The sequence below is a fragment of the Apostichopus japonicus genome, chromosome 4, assembly GCF_037975245.1.
Source record: "Apostichopus japonicus isolate 1M-3 chromosome 4, ASM3797524v1, whole genome shotgun sequence".
Classification (NCBI taxonomy): Eukaryota; Metazoa; Echinodermata; class Holothuroidea; order Aspidochirotida; family Stichopodidae; genus Apostichopus; species Apostichopus japonicus.
Window position 1 is genome coordinate 4,480,124 of NC_092564.1, and position 22,672 is coordinate 4,502,795.

The 22,672-nt window shown below is 38.4% G+C and overlaps 3 protein-coding genes across 3 annotated transcripts in view; 2 read left to right on the plus strand and 1 right to left on the minus strand.

Annotated features, from left to right (window-relative positions):
- Nucleotides 1-2,290, plus strand: part of LOC139966208 (vacuolar protein sorting-associated protein 16 homolog) — a 30,781-nt gene extending 28,491 nt beyond the window's left edge. Inside the window, exon 22 of the mRNA XM_071969006.1 lies at nucleotides 1,118-2,290. Within this exon, the coding sequence (XP_071825107.1) occupies nucleotides 1,118-1,256 (139 nt within the window). The 3' untranslated portion in view covers nucleotides 1,257-2,290. The remainder of the gene's footprint in view (nucleotides 1-1,117) is intronic.
- Nucleotides 2,291-9,088: 6,798 nt separating this feature from the next.
- Nucleotides 9,089-14,998, plus strand: LOC139966209 (uncharacterized). The gene is made up of 3 exons (XM_071969007.1): nucleotides 9,089-9,359; nucleotides 10,552-10,697; nucleotides 11,511-14,998. The coding sequence occupies exons 2-3, from the start codon at nucleotides 10,590-10,592 to the stop codon at nucleotides 12,891-12,893; spliced, it is 1,491 nt and encodes a 496-aa protein (XP_071825108.1). The 5' UTR covers nucleotides 9,089-9,359; nucleotides 10,552-10,589; the 3' UTR covers nucleotides 12,894-14,998.
- Nucleotides 13,886-22,672, minus strand: part of LOC139966206 (bone morphogenetic protein receptor type-2-like) — a 31,144-nt gene continuing 22,357 nt past the window's right edge. The window contains exon 9 of the mRNA XM_071969004.1: nucleotides 13,886-22,463. Within this exon, the coding sequence (XP_071825105.1) occupies nucleotides 20,970-22,463 (1,494 nt within the window). The 3' untranslated portion in view covers nucleotides 13,886-20,969. The remainder of the gene's footprint in view (nucleotides 22,464-22,672) is intronic.

Consider the following 22,672-nt stretch of genomic DNA (forward strand, 5'->3'; position numbering starts at 1 on the left):
TTGGCTATCTACACCTCTGGCCACACTCAAGGTTCCATAATCTTTGATTTAATCACATTATGTAACACATTTATCAGGGGCTACTAAACATAGTACAATAAGTGAAACACATGTTTTTTCACAGCAATTAATTTATATAATCTCGAAACAGATAACTTTGAGATAATAAACATCATCTCATTGAATAGCCTAAAAATATGCTATAACATCATATAGGCTAATGGTCGCTCATGCTCAAAATTTCAACCTGCATTTTACTGCATTCAGACTATTTGTCACCGGAGATATGTAATCATTAAAGTTAACCGATTTCTATGCCTGGGAATTGATTTATGGATCAGAATCCCACAAAAGTACGTTTGATATTCTAGGATTTTGTCTCTTGCTAAAATGTGTTGATAGTACTGACAATCATGTAAATATTGACATTAACACAAAAAAAAACAAAAAACTATAATTTGGCTTCCACTTTTTCAAAATGCTGAATTTGGTGTTGCCACTTTAAGGGAGCTCTCTCCTGCCATTCAAGGTTACTTTGTTTAACATTTATTAACTCTCAAAGTGAACGTGCATTAACTCCTTTTGGAAGTAGTAGGTTCTGTTTGTTATCTGTGTGTTCTAATACAGGCATAGAATTCACTGTACTAATGAGTAAATTGTACTGAAGTGTTCTTAAAGTTGCCCATGCAGACAGACAGACAGACTGAAACATTGCATTAAACATATTAGCCTTTCATTACATCTAAAAAACTTCCCACATAACAGGGGACTCCAGATTGATGTAGGTCAAGTGCAGTCATATACCAGGGAGTTTATTTTACAGAGACAATTGTGGCCTCCAGACAACTGAACTTCTGAACCTGATGGTTTAATCTGTGTCACATACAGACATGTTCATTTATTCCTTATCACATGCAGTACTACAACCTCCATTACATTCATGACAATTTATAAACATCTTTATTTATTTCCCATGTTTTAAAGTGCAAATTAGCTTCATAATGCCATTACTGGGGACTTTGAAGGTGTTATCATATATTGCAATATTCAGCAAACTTGAATTATTTTTTCTTTTCTTATCTTGATTCTTTTTTTCTTTTCTTGTTCTTCATTGTAGATTATATAATGAAGCTGCAGACCTAGCATTCCAACAGAAGAATGAAGATGATTTAAACCAGATATTGCGAATTTGTAGCAGCAACAGAGAACTAGCCACCAAAATACAAAACATGAAAGCCCAGCTTAGCCGGCGCTAGTTTATACCCCTGATTAATGAACTTATCTATATATACATGCACATTAAATCTGTCACAAAGAACACTTGTGACAGTTCATTGAGGGTACTATTTCAAGAGAGAAATAACCACCAAGATACAAAACATTTAAGCCCAGCTCAGCCCGCACTAGTAAATTTATACCCCTGATTATGAACTGATCTATATATACATGCACATTAAATCTGTCACAAAGAACAATTGTGACAGTTCATTGAGAGTACTCTTTGTGTTACTAAAAGAATTAAGAGATGACATGAATAGGTTAATTACTCCTTTAAGAGATCCATATCTTATGATTGGAGTGAAGATTAAGTTTTGGAAGTTTACTCAGTATATCCAACCAAGGATGAAGTCAGGTCTACTCGGCCTAGAGAGATATTAAGACGATAATTTCATTATGAATTTACATATTTATCTCTGTACGATGAGCTATCTCGTGACCTGGAGTTTCTTAACACAATTATAAGATTACTGTGGATTTCTCAGCAGCTCCACAGTACCTTACTACAGTGTTGGGAGACCTTTCATTTATTTACTATTGTATATATTTTCCCTCTTTGCAATGAGTTATCATGTGATCTAGAGTTTCTGAGGACAATTATTGGAAGGAGAGTGGCTCTGTGCCATTCTACAGTGTTGGGAGATAGAACTTATGAGTAGCATCCCTCAACCACAATAGAGGATACAAAAATCTGGTTGGAAATGAAGAACTGGTTGAACCTAATTGATGATGGCTGATATGAATATGTACATCAGGACTGCCCAAAACGATTTTCTCTACAAATTCTTGTTTTCATGAACTTTCATGATCACAAAATTGGGGGGGGGGGTGTGGTGGGGGCAGGGGGAGGCCACTGATACCTGTGTGTTGTTTATATATCACTGATAGCTCACCCGGCGTACCGGCTGTGGAAAAGGCTATTAGGGTCCATAAGAATCCCCCTGAAACATGAGTATCAGATATGTAACCTGTGATTATTACTACTCAGATTAGGTAAAAGAAGAATTCTAGAGAAGAAAACAAAATTGTTAGCAAACTGTTTATCTACTGCAAAAAGCCTGTGTAGGTAAATATGTATAAGTTAAAAGGCCTGACATTTCGATACTAGCAGGATCTTCTGCAAGCGAAGACGAAATGACATTGATTGAATTTTATCATGGAGGTATTACAAGATGAAATCAGTTTAAGTTAGTGAATGTCTAAGCTAGAGATATTGACTTTTTCAACTGAAAATGAAATTTGTTGTAATTTTTAGACTTTGGCGAGGAAAATCCATCTCCCCCTTCACCCACAATCCGTTTCCTCTCACTACCTCAATTATTGTAAATGCTATGTTCCTACTGGAAAAATAGCCCAGGCTGACTGTAGAAATGTGTTTGACGGGTTATTTTTAGTAGCTATTAAATTGGCAACAGTCAAACTTATAAAGAAACCCTTTACATAATCCTCCTTATTGCAGTCTTGGACTGTATTTTAGCATCTGTTATTGGAGAAAACTTCTTGAGCCTTCCTGGTATCTGATTTACTCTAAAACTGATTTTTTTTCTCTTTCCTTTTCCATTCAATCTCTGTATACAGGACTGTGACAGATATTGTTGTCTGAGTTCTTACATGAACTTTTTCTGCCCTTGTTCACCCTTCATTGAACCCATCAATAATAGTATTGTGATACTTTCAGTAGCAGTGATGAGGTGAGAGAGGTAATCGGAAGAATTTGATCCTCATGTCCAGGACATACCGTGGATGGTTTTGCTTTCATATCGTTCATCAATAAATAGTATTATGTTTGAATATCTTAGAATTATGTGTTAAATACAATTTAAGCAGAGATATGACAAGAGTTAATACAACACATAACATCTATGTTTCTTAATAAGTCTATGATTATTGTTGTTTGTTTCTTTTTTTTGGGGGGGGGGGTTCAGTGTTTTCACCCCTCGCTTACCCCACCATATTTCTATTGTTTACTCTGTGTTGTAGTAAAATTCCAAGAATGTGTCTATATGTAGTTGTTTTGGGACTTGACAAACGTTTCTGGCCGAAATGTAATTTTGACCGAAATGTTTTGTACCTCCAATTTGAGAACAGATGTTACAGTTATGGTGTCTTAGTTGCTAGATTTTTTTCCTTTGGAGGAAAGACAATGCTCCATTATTATCTGCACCAGCGTATTGTAAAGAAATCAATTTGGGGTCGGGGAGGGGGGAACATCCTGCGAAAGTCCCCTTGAAAATAAATGAAAGAAAAGAGCAAATATTTTACCTTGCATGTCTATATTTAATTCATGAAATGATACTTTACTGGCGTCAAAAACAATTTCGCGTTATTCTGATGTATTATAACTGTATAGAAATCACTTTGGACTGTCCACACCTTTCCCGCTTCCTTCCGAATCCCTATATAGTTGGGTTTGACCGGATTTCACCGGATTTCGAAATTTTTCTAAAGAATCAGATGTTTACGAGATTTTCGAATAATCAGTCTTTTGGGGGAATTACGGTAGAACTTTTATTAAAAAATTTCTATCTCTGAAATACGAAGCTTTTCGATAATACAGGGTAAAAAATTTCTTTATTACAGACATTTTTATACTGTACGAAAACTGCCCAAAACAAATTATTTGTAATCTCGAAAAACGTTTTTCGGACTTTCTTTATTGACCGTAAAATGAAACTCTAATCATGTAGCGTATACCAGAACGCTGGTAATCATCCAATTAGGTTCCTTTCCGGATTTTGAATTGAAAAACGGACGAGCAGAAACCAAAGTCTAGAAATATAAAGAAACCCCGTTTTCCTTACCCCTATCTGGCACCCCCCCCCCCCCTCCTTTGCCATCACTCCACTCTCAACAGCTATATTTAAAAGTCACACCTCTACATATAGCAGTGGCGGAGATTTCTTGTCAGAAGTGGGGGGGTTGCAGGCCATTGATGAAATAAAAAGTCATAACTGCTGGCTCACTATCTAAGTGGAGTGCCACCATAAGTTGGCGCGAAGTGCACAAGAATTTTTAGGCAAATATTGCCTCCCAGATTGCAGTAAATGGCATTGCCCAAGCCTTGAAAAGCTGCATTTAACCAGGGGCGTATGAAGGATTTTCTAACCCGGGGGCGCGTATTACTATCTAAGCGGAGCGCCACCATTGGTTGGCGCGCAGCGTACAAGCAAATTTCTGGTTTTGGTACCCCCAGATCACCGGAAATGGCACTTCTCGGGCTTGAAACTGACCAACCATATGTACACTTTTGTCTGAGAACCAAGTTTTTTCCAAATACTTTTTCTCTCATCTATAACCTTTTTGAAGATTGTCACCAGTCACACATCATGTTCGACTTCATCACATATCCTGTGGATCATTGCTTTTGTAGGTGATTCTTCATCGCGGCCCACAATATCCGTCAGCCCCACTGTTCAGAATTTGAAAATTCACAATTCTCGTGAATAAATTCACTTCAAAACATACCCATAATGTTGCACAAGATATCATCTATGGACAACCGATATAGAAAAACCTCCTTCAAACCCTAACAGACGGGTCAAAATTGCACGAGTATGATGAAGTATGATGAAGAATGTTGGTTAGGGAATTTTCGAAAATTCAGACGGCTACTAAAAAATTTTGTTGAAGGAAATAAAAATATACCAGATATTTCCGAAACCGAACACTACACACATCGACAGTTTTGAGCATGGGCGCAGATCAGTCTTGGATAATGGTGGAGACGCGTGTCTGTTCTATGACACTATCTAAGCGGAGCGCGACCATGGGTTCGCGCGTAGCGTACGATTTTTTTGGGCAAATATACCTCCCAGATCGCCAGAAATAACACTTCCCAGACCTAATGATGCTCCTAAACCTCCTTAAGTTTTAGATCTCATGGCTTAGAAATTTAGTTTGGAGAAATACATGGGCGTCTGCAGAAAGAAAATCAGGGGACAAATAATCCAAGTAGACTTTTGTGTATACGATGGGTCTGGTGTCCTCTCCCAGAAAACAAATATAGACTGCAGCAAATGCGATTTCCGTCCTATATTTAACAACTGGATAAAATACAATAAAATGAGAACTGCTGCATGTCATTTGCACAATGCTGGATCAAACTGCGCCAAAGTTCAATACAGGGGAACTTGAAATGCAGCTATTGGTCAAGACAAATTGGTGGGGACACGGTATATCATGTCCCCACTACTGAAAAAGTTGGTGGGGACGCGTCCCGCTGTCCTCATCAGGATCTGCGCCCATGGTTTGGAGGCTGTTTATCGTGGAACGCCATTTTCATGCTCACTGATATGATGTGATATCTGCTGTTTGCTTTACAAATTCGAATAATTTTGTCACTGTTCCTCTTTCTCTTCCCGTTTTCTTGCCGTAGTTTCTACTCCATCCTTTTCTCTCTTTCTTCTTTTTCTTTTCCTTCCTTCACCTCGTTGAAGTTGGCAAGTGTATACAGTTCCAAAGCTATTCAACAGCAAAACGTTATTTGTGTATGTCTGTTGTGGGGTGAAGTTAGCGCTATGAGCTACAAGTTCCAATGCGCAAGGTGGGGGAAAGGGGCTAGAAATAATGTGTGGGTCAATTCTAACTCGGTTTTCTGTCGTTAATTGTTGATGTAGCCTACCAGGTAAAAGGTTGAAATGACTTTAACAATTTCAAATTTAATAATTTGATTTATTATGCCATTTGGAGCACATAACATAGGCTATAACAGAACATTACTGGCAAAAACTAGGGGGGTTGATTGTGTGGGCCAACCCCCCCTCTTCAAAAAGTGGGGGGGTTAAAACCCCCCCAACCCCCCCTGTTTCTCCGCCACTGACATATAGGCCTATATATCTTCTTGAAGAAGCCTAAATGTCGGTCCCCGTGGAATATCTGTTTGGTATCACCTCAAGTTGAATTTCGTCAACGTCTTTGGAGCACATTTTGCATTTACTCGGCAGATTGTGACAAAAACACGTACAAAAATCACTTGTATGGCGTGGTTCTGCATAAGGCAGGGTTGTCCAACCTTTTGCAGAGGAGGGCCACATGGAATGATTATGATGAAGGAGGGGGGCGCATGAACCCTACGCTCGATTTTTAGATTTTTTGCCCGAAGCCCAAGGCAACAAAATGTGCGCGCGGAGCGCACTGATTTACTTCCTTCCTGATAAAACATGAATTAAGTCCAGCCGCCCCCCGCCTCCGCTGAGAGAGTGTCACACAAACTGACCTGTATGGAGTTTTTTTTTTGGACCCAGAAGGCTCGAATGATTGATTATATAGCTTAAAATTGTTATCAATAAATCTGCTCACTAAAATTTCGCACCGTAAAGCATCTCTGACGGGCCGGACGCAACCCTGCAGCGGGCCGGACTGTGGCCCGCGGGCCGTAGGTTGGACAACCCTGGCATAAGGCATGTCCCTAATCCGATGTCAAAACTGGTAGATGCGCTGTCTTAGAAACAGAACCTTTGACCTCTATGAATTACCATTGTGATTCGCATGTGTTTCACTGTTGTCAGAACTGAAAACACACCACTCTATTCATTTCCTCTGTTGTCATCCCAATAATCCAAGTTAGCTTCTGTCGAATTCAATCTTTAGTAAAAGCTCAAACCTTTGTTGTTAGTGAACGTTTAAAAGGAACTTCCAATCGATTTTACTTCTTCCTACAGTAGTTGGAATTGGATTGTGAAGTGTAGGAAAGCTAATGAACCGTTAATCAGTAATGGGGCTGCTCCACCCATTATGTGTAGAATCTAGATATGTTGTTAGTATTAATGCTGACATTTCCGGCATCCAGACTCCTTCACGTTTCAGTTTATTTCTTTTTATATCCTTATAGAGGTGTTAGAAAGGTGGTAACACTAATTTACACAATATACAAAATGACGGCATTTGTTATATGACTTGCTTTACTGTCGTGCCTCTGTAATTTCGGACAATTCTTTTGTCAATCGAAAGTAAGTACACTTCACTGTTGTCAAAGGGCGTATAGAACCAGGTCGCATCCGGGTACTCAACAAATATATAGTTCAGTTCATTTTAGTTTAGTAGAAAAATACGGAAGCGTAGAAGGGACATTGCATTGACGCGTTACCAACTTGACAAAACGACAATTATCTGCAAATTGACGAGTTGACGAGATGGTAACGTGACAAAATTCAGAAAATTGACGTTTTGACGAGATAACGGATCTCGTCAATGCATCAATTTTCTGAATTTTGTCATCTTGTCGAGATGGTATACGTAGTAAGTGTGCAACTCGTCAATTTGCAGAAAATTGATGCATTGACGAGATCCGTTATCTCGTCAAAACGTCAATTTTCTGAATTTTGTCAACTTGTCGAGATGGTAGTAAGTGTGCAACTCGTCAATTTGCAGAAAATTGTTGCATTGACGAGATCCGTTATCTCGTCAAAACGTCAATTTTCTGAATTTTGTCGTTTTGTCGAAATGGTAGTAAGTGTGCAACTCGTCAATTTGCAGAAAATTGATGCATTGACGAGATCCGTTATCTCGTCAAAACGTCAATTTTCTGAATTTTGTCACGTTACCATCTCGACAACTCGTCAATTTGCAGAAAATTGTCGTTTTGTCAAGTTGGTAACTCGTCAATGCAATGTCCCTTCTACGCTTCCGTAGAAAAAGGATCAGGAGGGACAATCAAGTCCCCATCAAAGACCCTATGGGAGCCTATATGACTGCACTCCGTTTTGAAATATACGTACATTTCGATGGGCGAGTATCAAGACTCCGGCGAACGGGAAAGTTCAGACCAAGCTCAAACTTTCCCAAGAATAATAAATAGCTCAACTCTAGCAGCAAGTCTGAAATATAATCCAAGAGACGGATATCTCCTGCTATATAAATTAGTAACAGTACTTAGCCATCCATCCTTTGGCAGCAAAACTCAGCTACCATAAAAAAAAAATCACCATATACAGAATCTAAGCACGAAAAGATATAGTTTGAGCTACACAACGCCAATTGAACCAGTGCCGCAATCCTGTAACATTTGAGTTGAATACAAACCTGAGAAAGCTCTCATCATCATCCCATATGTTGGATATAACTACATTATAACTGCGTATAGGCTAATCGGGAACCCATGGCATACAAAGGCTACAAGGGACAGAACTACCGTTTATCCACAGGACACGAAGGAACTATCAGATTGCACTTCCCTGAGAGGTACAGTCCCTTCCGCTTCCTGATATCTTAGCCATTCGTTCCTCCTCCCCAGATAAATAATTTTATTGGCTCATTGCATGTCTGTTAGGCTATATTCACCCCACCCCTATCCTCACCAGGTATCATGGTTGCCATATTAAAAATTAAAAATCATTTACCTCTTAACAATTTAAACCTCTTAAATTTGTGATGTCGACTACATAAGTACGCCCTTGAGTTGACTTCTGTACCACTTCACAATGACGGTAACTTATAAAAGTAATCTGTTCACACAATGGAATGGGAGTGAGCAGTCTCCTATAATCAAGGTTACTCTTAGTGATATATGTGTGTGGGTGTGTGTGGTCGGGTCCACTGCTCCTCCTGTAATTATTACATGCCTGTTTCGATGATAAGCTATGTCTCTCTCTCTCGATTAAATCTCAGCACAAACATAAAAATCGATATAAGAGTGTGTAACTGTCAGTAGGTACAAAGAGTATACAAACACTAAGAATGTATCAGGCGGACGACAAGACGTCCTCTGGAATTTACACAAGTCGTCTTTTAACTACTTTAAGCCTCTCTTAATTGATCGGCTATAGTGTTTACTCGGCAGCTGCTGGCGAGCTCTCTACCAATATCACTAAGTGGGTAGAACAAACAATGTTAGTTACTGGGAGATAAACGACCGATGAAGGACTTCACGAGTTTCTGCCCAAGATATGTTCTATCTTATAGAGGCACACACAATTCATAAATGAACAGAACAGATTACCTGTCAAACATTTAATGAGTTATATGGAAATTACAGTTTTTCCTCATCTCATCTCGTTATCTAATGGATAGGATCAACGACTACGGTTAGCAATCTATATAGGAGTGGTATCCAGACTCAGTGTAGCCTATATTTCCACTTCAAGGTAAATATGAAGTTCTACAAGGTTAATTATAATTTGGGAATAGTAATAATAATAACACGTACTCATTGACGGATCGAGCTTTTTTTTTACGATCGAGTCATTTACCTGTACTTCTTATGAATCAGTCATTTACTAGATCATTGTGCTAGCTATACGGGAACAACTTACTTGACAAATATGTAGTTCAAGTAACTTCCTTCTTGAAATTTCGTCACTCGAGTCATGAAAGCAAAACGGCTTTCCCTCAGTTTGTGTAATTCTAAATGTGTATGCTTTGGTATTGACAAGTAACATACATTTACTCAAAATATTTATATAAAAAAAAATCTTGACTATGGAATTCGTCCACACACATTGGATTTATGCTGTGCGAGACGTTACATGAACACAAGTAGACCCTAGTGATGCTCAGTCCCATTATTCTGTTTGTTTGTGTGTGTTTATGTTCGTTGACAGCGTTTTACGAAAAAAGACAAAAGATATTGATTGCCAATGTAATTGATTTATGCATTCAATTTTTATGGCAGTCTCTATTGTTTCCATTTATTTTGTTATTTTTTATTGTTTCATTTAAATCAGATAGTGATTTTATTTAATCAAGTGACTCTTAATTATTCAAATCAGTGAGATCAGGTTGATTCGACCAACACTGGACTTTGGCAAAGAATGGGCCTGAAGAGAGGGGCGGGTGATACTGCTAATGAGACGGGGTTAAATAGGGGACCCGGGGTATAAAGGATAAACAATAATTTATTCTCATTTTCATAATACACATAAGTAAACGAAGACTTCGATAGGTGGCCTGTACTGTGATATATATTTCTTTTATGGCAGTGCTGGACGTAGCTTTCGATGCCACTGTATATATGTAAAGCGGATATCAATCCTTTCGGTATTTCTCATGAAAAGAGGGGAGGGGGGGGGTACACGGAAGAGGGAACATTCCGATCTTTTTAGATACCAAAGATAGGTTCAATTGTTTTTGCTTTGACAGTACCTGACTTCCTCGATATATCGATCACCTGTTGGAGGGAAATAATTCCATAAAAGCTTAAATGATCATGTTCATACGTATTTGGGTAAACGCTACCATTGAGTTGTATTACTAATATAGATCAGATATAGTGAAAATGCGTACCCAAATCTGTATATTTCGACGTGAGATCACCTTTAACTTTCCTTTCCTTTTTAGGAGCAGAATGATTCTAATTTATAGATATCGAATGTAAGATGTCGGTTAATGCCGTTAATTTGCGATCTGTCCGTCTCAACCAGAGACGCATCGCTGCGATGTTTGGTGCTTCGAAACAGGTGACCGTGCCTGCTTTACCCGCAATGGTAAGAGCTGATTACTCATCAAGACCAATTGGTCAAACTGAACTGTTGTTCCTTTTTAGTGAGATTGATGTGAGAAACACAATAGGTTGTTTAAGAATGGGCTTTTCTGAAGAACAATTACTATATAATATTTTTCATTTCATGTAGGCCTATCTATATTTTAGCTATTTGGGGGCGTCGGGCGATGGAAGGGTAGACGTGCTATTAGTAGTTATGCAACTTGAGTCCAACCATACAGACCTGCAGAGGAAATATAATCGGAAAAGTTGAACAAATATGAATTATATTTCACCGTTAAAAAATACGAGCATATTCTTTAACTTATTGTGTATGCCTCTGTATATGATGATATCAGAAGAAACGTGGTTACGGAATCTTGATTATTAAGTTGGTCTTTTATGGTTGAACATTTTCCCCGGTGTAAAAGGTTTGGATTTTATAAAGCTCCTGTCTGTAATATGGTACAGTATTTATAGGTTATTTCCCAGTACTATAGTTGTGTACTTGAAAATGTAATTATGCTATCTACATGAGAGTATTGTCAACTTTATTAAGCGCCATAGAACGCAACATTCGGATTTAAATAACAATCACCACAATGGGTGATCTTTTTCATAGCCTGTGTAATGAGATTATGAATTACTATAAAAGTATCATATTGTTGTCAGTATTGCTGTGGAGCCTGTGGCATAATCTACCAAATTACCGACCGAATTGGATAAATATAAATCAGTCTGGGAAGTGTGAAGTTTAAGTCTTAAATGTTTTAAATTGTAATTTTTTCCCCAATATTTATTTCTCTTTTAATTGCAGAACTATTCCGACATTTCTCTGGAAAAGTTATTCAAAAGTGGGTTCTACAAAAGCATTGAGAACAGCCGAAAGGTGAAAGTGAGTCCTCGGAATGCGCTACAAATCGACAGCAATCATCTCCGCAGCTTCTACAATATGCAGAGAGAAATTGAAGATGGAGTGTCGAAAAAGATCGAATCCATCCGAAAGCGAGCCGAAGACATTGACGCCGAACAAGTCGAGAAAGATATGAAACCTAGACTGATAGGAGGAAAGGATAGGAATGGTAAAAAGAGGAAACACATCGGCAAGAAAATGAATCAAACTAGAAACATTAGTAGACCTGTTCTTGAAACGACAGACAGGACACTACCAAGCAGCTCAAATCAAAAATGGAAGAAATCTAAGGGCGTTATGTCAACGAATGGTCATTTGGGGGAAGTCAAACAGAATAGCTTCGACTCCACGAACTCTGATCAATCACTCAAAGAGAGGCAGAGAGCTGACAAGGAGACCGAAGAGGAGAAGTCGGAGAGGATTCCGTACAGATTACCAAAGTTACAAATACCACACCTGTCGCAGTCGAATAATCTTAGGCAACTCCCCGATAATCCGAGTCCCCGAATCGAAGAGGGTGAGGCGTCCTCGGCGGAAGCCTTTTCTCTTATAAGTTTAGGAGAGGAATCCAACTCTACTCAATCTACTCAAGAAAATCAGGAGCAGCAGACACGACTGCAACATATTAAGGATGAAAGTGATATCGTAACAACTTCTCAACAAAGGACTATGGATGAGAAGACGAGACCCAGAAGAAAGAAATTAAAGAGAGAAGGAACAAATCCACTGGTGGCCGGGAGTCTCGATAGATCGAGAGGAGGAGTATTTGAACTCGAGACAAATGATACAGCTGATAGACCACACACGCCGGAGATGGAAAGAACAAAAGATGATATTGATAAGGAAGAACTAGCATCTGTAGAACAATCTATGTCGGTTGACGACGATAATTTCAGCGATACCCAAGAAGAATACCTTGAACTGGATTTGCAAACAACCATCAAATCAAAGCCCATCCCAAAGGTAAAGTGGGACCCGAATAGTCGGTCAGATATCATGAGACGGAAGCTGAATAATTTAATGCGGAAAAGAAGGATGGCCCGGCTAGATAGAATACGACTGGGAGAACTTCATGAAGAAGAGACTAGGTTAAAGAATTATTCAGACTATACAAGCAACTCGAGCGAACCTCTAGATATAATGGAAGTCTATCAATCTGCACCAGAATTTAGTAAACACGGGAAAATAATACATCCTAACAAAAGGAAAAAGCGAGGGAAACTAAAGGGCAAGGCTAGTACTACAAAATCAACCTCAAATGCATTTTCTTTTTCATATTTCTCGTAACTGCCTGCAGGCTGCAGCCTACCATAACTTCCAATCATCACTACGAAATCTAATATCTTAATACACCCGAATTGGTCGACTCTCTAGAGTCTTCGATATCCAAACTCGCCTATAAATATAGCTATCGACGGTCACTTTTTTTTATTTGAAAGGTGAAATTGGAGTCTAGACTTAGGAGTTAATTTATGGTTCGAAACTTCTGTTCGTTACAGTAGGAAGTGATTCCAATATCGAGCTGTGTTATGAACGTACGCTTTGATCTACAGGCAGCCAATAGGTAAAGATATAACGATCAGAAGGTTGAATTTAAAACGAAGCAAACGAGTCTGTCTCCTTTGAGTTACTTTCACGAAACGTTGGCCTCATATTCTGCATTCATATTAATCATTTTACCCTTTGAAGATCCTAGTAGGATCGAAACGCCAGGCCAACTTACTTTTACACATTCTATTACACAGGCTCCCTAGTGGATAAGCAGTTTGCTAACAGTTTTATTGTATTTTCATATGAATCAGTCTTTGAGGTCCGCCCAAGACGACCTCGTTCGTTATCATGTATTGGTTAACCTCATCCCTGCAGAACCGTTCAGTCTGCAATGGCCTCGTTTGTGTGGTCTAGACAATTTTATAATGGTCACCGAATAGCTTACGGGAATCAACACAAAATTTCCAATTACAAAAAAAAAAGAAGCTAAACTGTTAATTTATGGATGTTGCCGCAGCGGAGGTAAGGTAGTGGCGACTTCAAATCAGTTTCACATTTGAATATCATACGTCTTGTTGTCTATGGGTAGTTACCAAATTATTTAAGTTTTAGTCTGTGGTGAATGGGGGGAGGGTAGGGGTGAGTGGGTATATAAGGTCTTTGTAGCGGTGGCTCCAATGAATAGTACTACTTGCTAGTCCCAATGATTCAAGCAGCTTTTCATTCATGACTTATTGTACGGTAACGGCATACAAAGAGCAAAATGAAAAACGTCACACAGACCTAAATAGCCTTTTCAAGTTTATTTATCTTACCTCAGTAACGATTGTGAGCAGTGATCATATGATTTTAAAAAGAAAAGAAAAAGTTATCCACAAGAATAAACGAAAATCAGCTGTATACACACACATAGGTGACCGCCGTGTACCGTTATAAAATCTTATACTTAAATAGGTCCTCTATTAACTGTAGCAATATCAAATAATAATCAAATATTATAAGCACCGCCAGTGCTGCAGTTTTTAAAATTTACAACTGGTTAGTGTCTCTCTATAAACACGAGAAACTTCTATAGGACAGCTTTTTTTGTTGCATCTGATGCTTACTGTTGACCCCAAGTGATATCCCACGGCAACGATAAACTGATATTGCATCGCAACAAAGTCTCCTTTAGTGCAATGCAACAGTGGTTGCATTTAAATATCGTAACCAACATGTAGACCCTAGAAAAGTCTCATCCCACCAGACAAGACAACAATGCCACTTAAAAATCGCCACTGCAGATGGAAAAGTAATGAATTCAGATCAAAGGGAAGGTTGGAATTTATAATACTCCGTAGATTATGTCCGCATTTTGAGAAACCAGTCACATGGTCTGTTACTGGTTAGGTTTTTGTATTATACATGATTATAAATGTATTATACATGTATTATACATGATTAGCCTATGTTCACTTCTACACTAAACATTACCTACATCTCTGATGGAGTGTGAAGAAAAATAAAATCGTTTTCAAACTTCACTTAACTTGTTCGAATCATGGCAACTGTTATGAAATCTTTTTTTTTTTTTTGAGGTAAGACACGGCTAAACTGGCGTAGATGGTGAGACTTTATACACTGAATAAGTCATGTGATTACAACCAAATTAAAGTGCTCACTTCCGTGAGAAAAGAAATACACATAAGAAGACATGCACTGTGTGTCATGTTAATGGGGTTTTGCCCCCATAACACTTCGTTTTCAAAGAAGTTGACCAAATTTGATGGCTATTAATTTTCAGATTTACCAGCTCGTCTTTGAATTACAGCTATAGATGAGAGCTTCTACACGACGTATATTGGTGCAAGGCATCACGTTTACAACAAACGTCAAACGCACAAATGTGATTAGATGACATATTAACCTGTGCATTTAACATTAACTTTTAGAGACAGAATTGCAGGAGAATACAAAAAACATGCAGCGATTCTAACCACACAATGTGTGGCAAATGGCAATGGCTCCAAACAGACAAAAGTGAGGTTTTGTTGATATCTGCTGTAATGTAATCCTGATGACGATTCTAGAGTCAAAACTAAGGTCACATTGAAATTCGCATAATCATTCCACTTTTGCTTTACCTTTTCAGTACTTCAATACGATGTAAAAGAGACACCTGTTTATCACAGAAGGCAAACTACACAGTTAAAAGATCAAAAGACAATTGCAGAACAGGTTGGTAGATTGCCCAACTCCAACGTTCAATTGGATACCCCAGTTCCTTGTGCACATAGTTGCTTATGCAAGACTCCATCCCTCCCAAAGTGGGCTGAATGTCATAAATGTCCTCCTTTACAGAGTTACATTCATGTAGTCAATGTTAACCAAACATATCTGGACAATATCCGGTTTTAACACTGCATTGTTCCTGCACTTCCACCACCCTCCCACCCCCTCCCCTGTTCGTTCCACATCGATATTGATCTTTTATATTTACAATTAGACTCTTCTGGACTTTTATTTGAAAACTTTGAGACTAGATCTGCAATCTGCAAGTAATATCTGACTCATATTAAAAAAATAAACTGGAATCCTAAACAAAGCTCAATAAACGTAATGTAAACTAAATTCACATAAATAAGAACAATAAACTTAAATGTACACTTAATCACATGAAGAAAACCATTTCCAAAGGCTTGGCAAAAAGTACAGTTCCCTGACAATATCATGGCAAAAACTGACACATACCCACAACACTCATCACAAAGCTTAGGCTAAACATTGTATGGAGGTATAGGGATCATTCAATTTATTACAGGGAGCAGCTCTCTCATTGTGTCTTACTGGAAGTTAAAACAATTAGTTTAATTGACATGCTCTGTACATTATATCACTGGACTCAATTAAAATTAGATACAAACAATGGCATATTTCATACAGCATTGCAATGTCAAAAGCTCTGGAATAGAGGCCTATACATCTGGGAGAGAGAGACTCACAGAGCAGCCATGGATGCCTTCTGTTGCCTTTCATATTAATTAATATCTTATTGTGGAGAACTATCTTTCAAATGTCTCGTTTCTTCTTTTCATTTCATTTTTGTCCTTTTTTTCTTCTTGCTTTTGGTTTTTACAATTTCAAAAATAAAAGAAGCAGAAAGATAGATTTAGAAGACAACATTTCTTAGTTTTTTTTATCCCATTTACAATGCATTTCCATTCACTCATTTATTAAAAATATTTGAAATTGAATAGGTCACGATCAACTTGTTTTCCAAAGGGAAGTTTTACTCAGCAGCGTTAGAAAATGTTCAAGAAAATTGACCAGAATGACAATACAGTTTCTATCTCAAAAGTCATTTTAATACTTTTATGTTAATTCTTAAATTTTCTTTTCACTTGGTTGGAAAAACAATAATACGTCATATCCCTCTCCTCCCATATGTTCTTATCCTTTGCTGCAATTTGTGTCGATAGATCAAGAAATGATCTTATTTGATATATAATTGCCAAAATTAGGCAATTTTTTTTTATGTTGGCTCACACGGTGGTGAGATTGAATACCTAGAATTTGTTCACGTATTAACAATTTGTGCAAACTTGACTTGTAGTGTTTATAGGATATTAATTAAGATGTTTCTTAAGCGTTGTTTTTGTCTTATTTCATGATTACTGCTGGTATATCGGTTTTCTTAAATATTAGAATATTTCCAGCTACACTATTTTACAGTGTTACAATCCATCATACCATTGAAAGATCAATATAATATACAGCCTTAAATCGTAGCCATAAATGACTGGTATACTCCTTAATAGGTACAGTAGGAATACACAGAGATATCATGTTATATCCTCAAACCTACTGTACCTACTTACAAACCTATCACAATGAACTATCTACTGAATACAGACTCCATGTTAAACTGTTCATTAAGGGTACATGGAGTGGTTATACTGGCATTGTACGTAAAATTATGTCATTTTTCAGGTAAAAATGGCAGAATAAGTTTATATTCCACTCTAATAAATAATACTGTAATTTGAACTAATAGTGAACTCCTGATAAAGCATTACACCTTTGTGTAAGTTATTTTTGTGGAGTAATGTCAAGTAAAGACATCAGCCTACTACACAGACTATATGGTGGTTGTAGATCATCACATGCTCAGGCTCAACCTTATCCATTTCCAGAGCAATCAACTGCTTCATACACCTGTTGCAAAATATAGGGATTCCTAGAGACACAATAACACAGCCAAGGTTGGTTTCACTCTCAAGATACATACCGTGTTCGCCTACTCCAGAAATTTGTTAAACATGAGGTTTGTTCAAACTCAAGGGCAGCTGGTTGCTATGAGCGGTACATTTCAACTGGTAAACTGGCCTCACCAGGTTTATGGCAATCAATGAAATCATCAGACACATTGCTTACATATGAGTGACTGCTATGCAATGTACCTGTTTATGGTAGGAAAACGTTACGTTTTGATATCAAGTTTGATAGCAGACTCTACTAATGAATTGGTTATACAAATACATGCAGTTAAAACAATTTACTCTTGAGATTTTACGAGAGTGCAACAGCTCCGTATGAAGAGGTAAAGTATCTTTTATACACTTGTAAAAATGACTGCATTCCAGATAAATGATAGCTCTTGAAAGTAAATACTTCTGATTACATATAACCTATCACCTAGATAATAACAGAAATACAAAAGGATTTTATTGGGTAACTAAGAAATAATTTAAAAAAATATTTATTGGATTATGTAATAACTATTGAAAATGGTTTTTATGATGGTTTGGTAGAAAACAATACACCGGAGAAGCACACAGAGTGACAAACCTGCCTTTTTAATCAATAGCACTCAATTATGCAAACAAATTACGACTTTGACATCTACAAACTGTTTGAACTAATGTTTGAACTAATGAAAGTCACATTACTTATATATAGGTCACGAATGATGACTTTGGTTTCATGGGGTTAATGTCAGATATTGGCACCAAAAATCCCAAAACTTAGCTCATCTACACAAAAATCATAATCCAGAGGAAAATTTTGTATGTTTCGATCAATGAAAGCAGAACATATACGAATCATTCTGGTGACATTTGCATTCAATTCGTACGTTGCTTTTCAAGATATTTCAAAATCCTAACCCTAACTTGTCACAGTTTCTAACATGAAGTGAGCTGGAAGCAACTGGTCAAAGGTCATAAATTGTACACTGAGAGTAAAACCTTTTCTTTACTTTCCATTTAATCATGTTAAAGGGTGTGAAGACTAGCGCACAAAGAAACATCTGATGCTGGTAATCTGACCTAGTTTCGAATGAGGTGTAACAGAAGTGTTAGACACCACCATCGATCCCAGAAAATACACACACAGCTTTCTACCTTCGGTAATTAGACACTAGTGTACAGTCAATACATACAGCTGCGGTCAATACCCACAACACAGTGTACATAGCAGCGATGGACATCTCGGGTCCAGATAAAAGATAACAAGGTATCACGTTCACTACTGTCTGCATTTTGTAGCAACAAGAAGAAAACTTTACTTACAAGCAACGGAAAGTGAACTTTTTTCAGAGGGCGGCACACGGTTTGGGGCGAGTCTTCAATGCCTTTAATGTTTTGACCATTGATGTTGATTGGATAAGGGTACAACTTTGCTTTAGGGGATGAGATGTTATCAATACCAAAATGACTGTAACAAATTCATTTGTTAATTTATCTCAACTCTTTGAGGTAGTAGAAAATTGGAAAATATAACCACTGTGCATCTATGGCATCATGACTTAAGCTTAAAGTTCACTCTTGGCAATAAAAACGTTTAAACTTCAAATGCTGTTATCTTAAAGACTATACGTAGCCAGTGCAAATTTTGTGAGGATGCTTTGAATATGTTCCTCTATCATTGGCCAAAACAATTTTGACATAGAAAATTCCAGAAAAAATTCCAAAAAAAGGCCAGATATAAACATTTGAGTGTATACCACCACATCAGAGATCTGTCATGTAATAACATGGACATTATGAAAGGGCATACTACTTCAGTATTACTTGCAGGTGAATGTGTTCAAGCATAGTCTGCACAGAATACACATCACTTGAGAGTCTGGTTTTAAAGACAATATTGCTACAGCATCTCTACAGTAGTAAATGAGCAAAAATATAAAAAAGGGCACAAAATAGATATAGTTCATGTGCGTAGGAATCTGGTTTTTAACACACACAAAATTCTCATTTTGAAAAAGGGGGAAAAGGACCCAGATAAATTTTTTAAAAACTGCAAAATTTTCGAGCCATTTTGTCATGAAAATATTTCTTAACCTGATGGAGAAAGTGGACAACGATGTCTTTTGAGATATTCCAGGGTCATTTGAAATACCATCGTAATGAATGAACTGAAAGAGTGTTTGTGAACGTCTTCCAGCGGTACCTTGTAGTGTCAACAACCTGTATGCTTGGGAAATTAATGGGCTGATTAAATTGGTGCAGTACTGATTCTTATAATATTGTACTATGTAAACATCCCAGCTGGCTGTTTGTTCAACACACAAAGCCATTTTTTTTTTTTAAATGTCTTGCTATCTGGAAAACTGTTGACATGAGTTCATCTGAAGAGGAAATAAAAAACTGAGGTATTGAGGTAAGAGGTCACAGGTGTGTCTTAACAGTTTTTTGAAGTTACATTTATAACTTTGATACGTGATTAAAAATAACGAAAAATAAGAACTCCTCTGAGAGTACTTCAAAATAAATAAAAACAGGAATGGATCCTTCATTAGAAATATTCTAGTCATGGAGACAGAAACCATAGCAACTTCAGCAAATCGTTAAAAAAAGGATAAATATCCTGATGTGATATTTTAACCAAAGAACAAGAAAACTTTTTTCTTTATCCTTTAAAGTATAATTCATTTTTCTGGTGTTAAGTATATTGAACTGCATTACTGACAGACTGCATCCCAGTCTTCCAAAGGAGCAATACTAACATGTATTAATCAAGCATAATTAGATTTTGTTGGCACAGATTGATAAAACCTAGCTGAAAATTTTCTAATACTGAATATTTTGACAGGAACCGTTGGATATTTTTAGATTCAATTCAAGAATATTTCTGCCATTTAGGCCATGGCAACAGCTGAACACTTAATGAAAAAGATTCCCTCTGTCTCTCTCTCACACAAAGTTCATTTCAGAGTCACAAATAGAAGTAACAAAGGTTTCCATCTCCATTAATTAATGCCACTCAGAAATATAAATAGCAATAACCTGACGCATCTGACCCATTGTCTTAAACTCATAGTATTTACGGTAATTGACCAGGTTTTGTCATCGACATCCAATGGCTTCAATTAACCTCTCTCTAACAATTATTATACGTTTTTTTTTCTAATTTTCTAATTATACGTTTAGTCGACAAATGGTTTCATAAATTCATAAATCTAACATCAGTGGTACAGATACTTGGACCTCTAGTCAAACATACACTGCACATTGAGAGAATTGAACCAATCAAAGCACGGTATGGCGGCAACCATATCCGATAATCTTCACTTGCACGTGGCGTCAGTTTCATCTCATTACAAAATGATTAGTGAAAATGCTATGCTAGTCTCTCATGAGCAAGTTTCATTTGCTAAAGACATTTATATCTCGTCTATTCCATTTACGCATCCGGTACAAAGCACCTGACGAAGCACATGATAAGGTTTGTTGATGATAACAGGTCAGACAAGTGTAACAACACCAAGGTAGCAAAAGAAATTGTTGATGCACTCCCAAATTTCACATCGGTTTCTTCCTTGGCAGCACGACACTCCCATGACAGTATCAGACATCACTAGTGGATCGCTGAGTTTTTCACTGCCTCACCCACTCATACCATGGAGACTTGATATTCTTGTTTACCTTCCACCCTGCTGCTGCCATCACTGGTGGTAGGGTCAGCCTGTCCATTCGGCATCAACCCTAGTCCTTCCTCCCGTAGATTGTCACGACTGACATTGTTATTAGAGATACTCACTTCCAAGTTTGATTTACCGTGCCTCGGTCTGACCTCGGCATTATCTTTCTTGTCGCTCTCGTCTTTGCTCAGTGTTAATTTCTCGTCCAGGATCCTGTAGGGGGTTCCCCGCCTCCTCTCCGTCTTGGACAGAGATTTATTGATGTCCTCCGACGAGCTTGACCGTGAACTCCGGCTCGAATCCTCCGACATGGACTGCTCGGTGTCACCGGAGCCCTCCAGGTTCCACGACACCGGTCTGGGTCGGTTGGACGAGCCCTTGGTGGGTCGCTGTTGTTGTTCTCCACTGGCTTGTTGACCTGGCACCACATGAGTTGCTTGGCAGGGGTTGTCCAAATTTTCCAGATGTGCTATGCCTGTCTGCACCCTGGTCGACGGGCCGCAATCAGGAATGTACACAGCCATCATCTTCTTTTTCTGAGCATTCGTGTCGGGTGTCAAGGGAAGACTTGACGGCCTCTTATTTAGGTTTGAGAAGTTCTCCTCTAGGTTAGGATCCTGACGGGGGCTACCGGCAGGCGTGGCCTCACCAGTCACTTGCTCGTATGATGGGGGCTTGTGTTCAGCTGCCTTGGCAAGTTGCCGCTGTCTGTTAACGTCACTCTTGGGCATGTGGCAGCCCGGTTCCCCGCTGTACCCCTTCTGCCACGGACGCCTACGTCCCCCCTCACTGGAGAGGTTATCTGTCATCTGATCTCTACTGAGGGGAGGGGGCATCTCATTAATAAGAATACCTTGGCTTGGGGAGATGGCAGGCTCACTTACACTCGATGAAGCATCCTGTAGGGATTCATTCTCTTCTAGGGCCTGAGTCTTGTTGATCGGGCCGTACTTGAGATCCGTTGTGAAACGCTCGATACTGTCGTCCGAGTGGTGTATGTTTTTAGGGTCTACCGACTGAGACGCACACGTAAAGTCGATGAGATTCAGTTCAGAGGGAGATGAGAGACTCGTACTGACTGTGTCTGGAGATAAGAGATGCTGGCGCTCGTTCTTCTCCATCCCACTGCTGCTGCCGCTGAGATCGTACCTCCTTGTCTGGGCGTCGGAGCCGCCGTACGGTAAAATCTCCTGTCCTTGACGGATGTTCACCTGGTTCCCGAGCATTTTGTTTTCTCTGTTCAGGAACGGTTCCATTTCCTCGACGGTTCTCGGTACTGATGTGGTGTTGGTATTCGTGGTCATAGAGAGAGACTGTGTCTGGTTGATAGTTGGAGTCAGCGACCGGTGTTTGTCCCATAGGACCATCAACTCAATGATCCTTTCTTCGACACAGAGGGCAGTCAACCTCGCCTCTGCATCATGATCCCAACACTCTTCAATCGTATCTTTCAGCGAACGTAAGGCCTAGAAAGAAAAGTTTAGGAAATTGGGTCAAAATCTCCAGGTTTGCCTTCAACAATTTGAAAGCCAGCTAAGCTTAGAACAATCTCCATGCTACATTACACAACACTTTTCAAATCATCACCAAAAAAATGAACAAACTTAAAACCTACTAATAAGCTTGTCCTACATAGTGACCACACAGGTAATAAATAAGTCCAATTACAATATCT

What these genes read in the sequence shown, in the direction of transcription:
- LOC139966209 (XM_071969007.1), top strand. Translation starts at nt 10,590, where the DNA reads ATGTCGGTTAATGCCGTTAATTTGCGATCTGTCCGTCTCAACCAGAGA. An exon ending in TGCCTGCTTTACCCGCAATG is followed by an intron (nt 10,698 to 11,510) that starts GTAAGAGCTGAT and finishes TTTTAATTGCAG; the next exon opens with AACTATTCCGACATTTCTCT.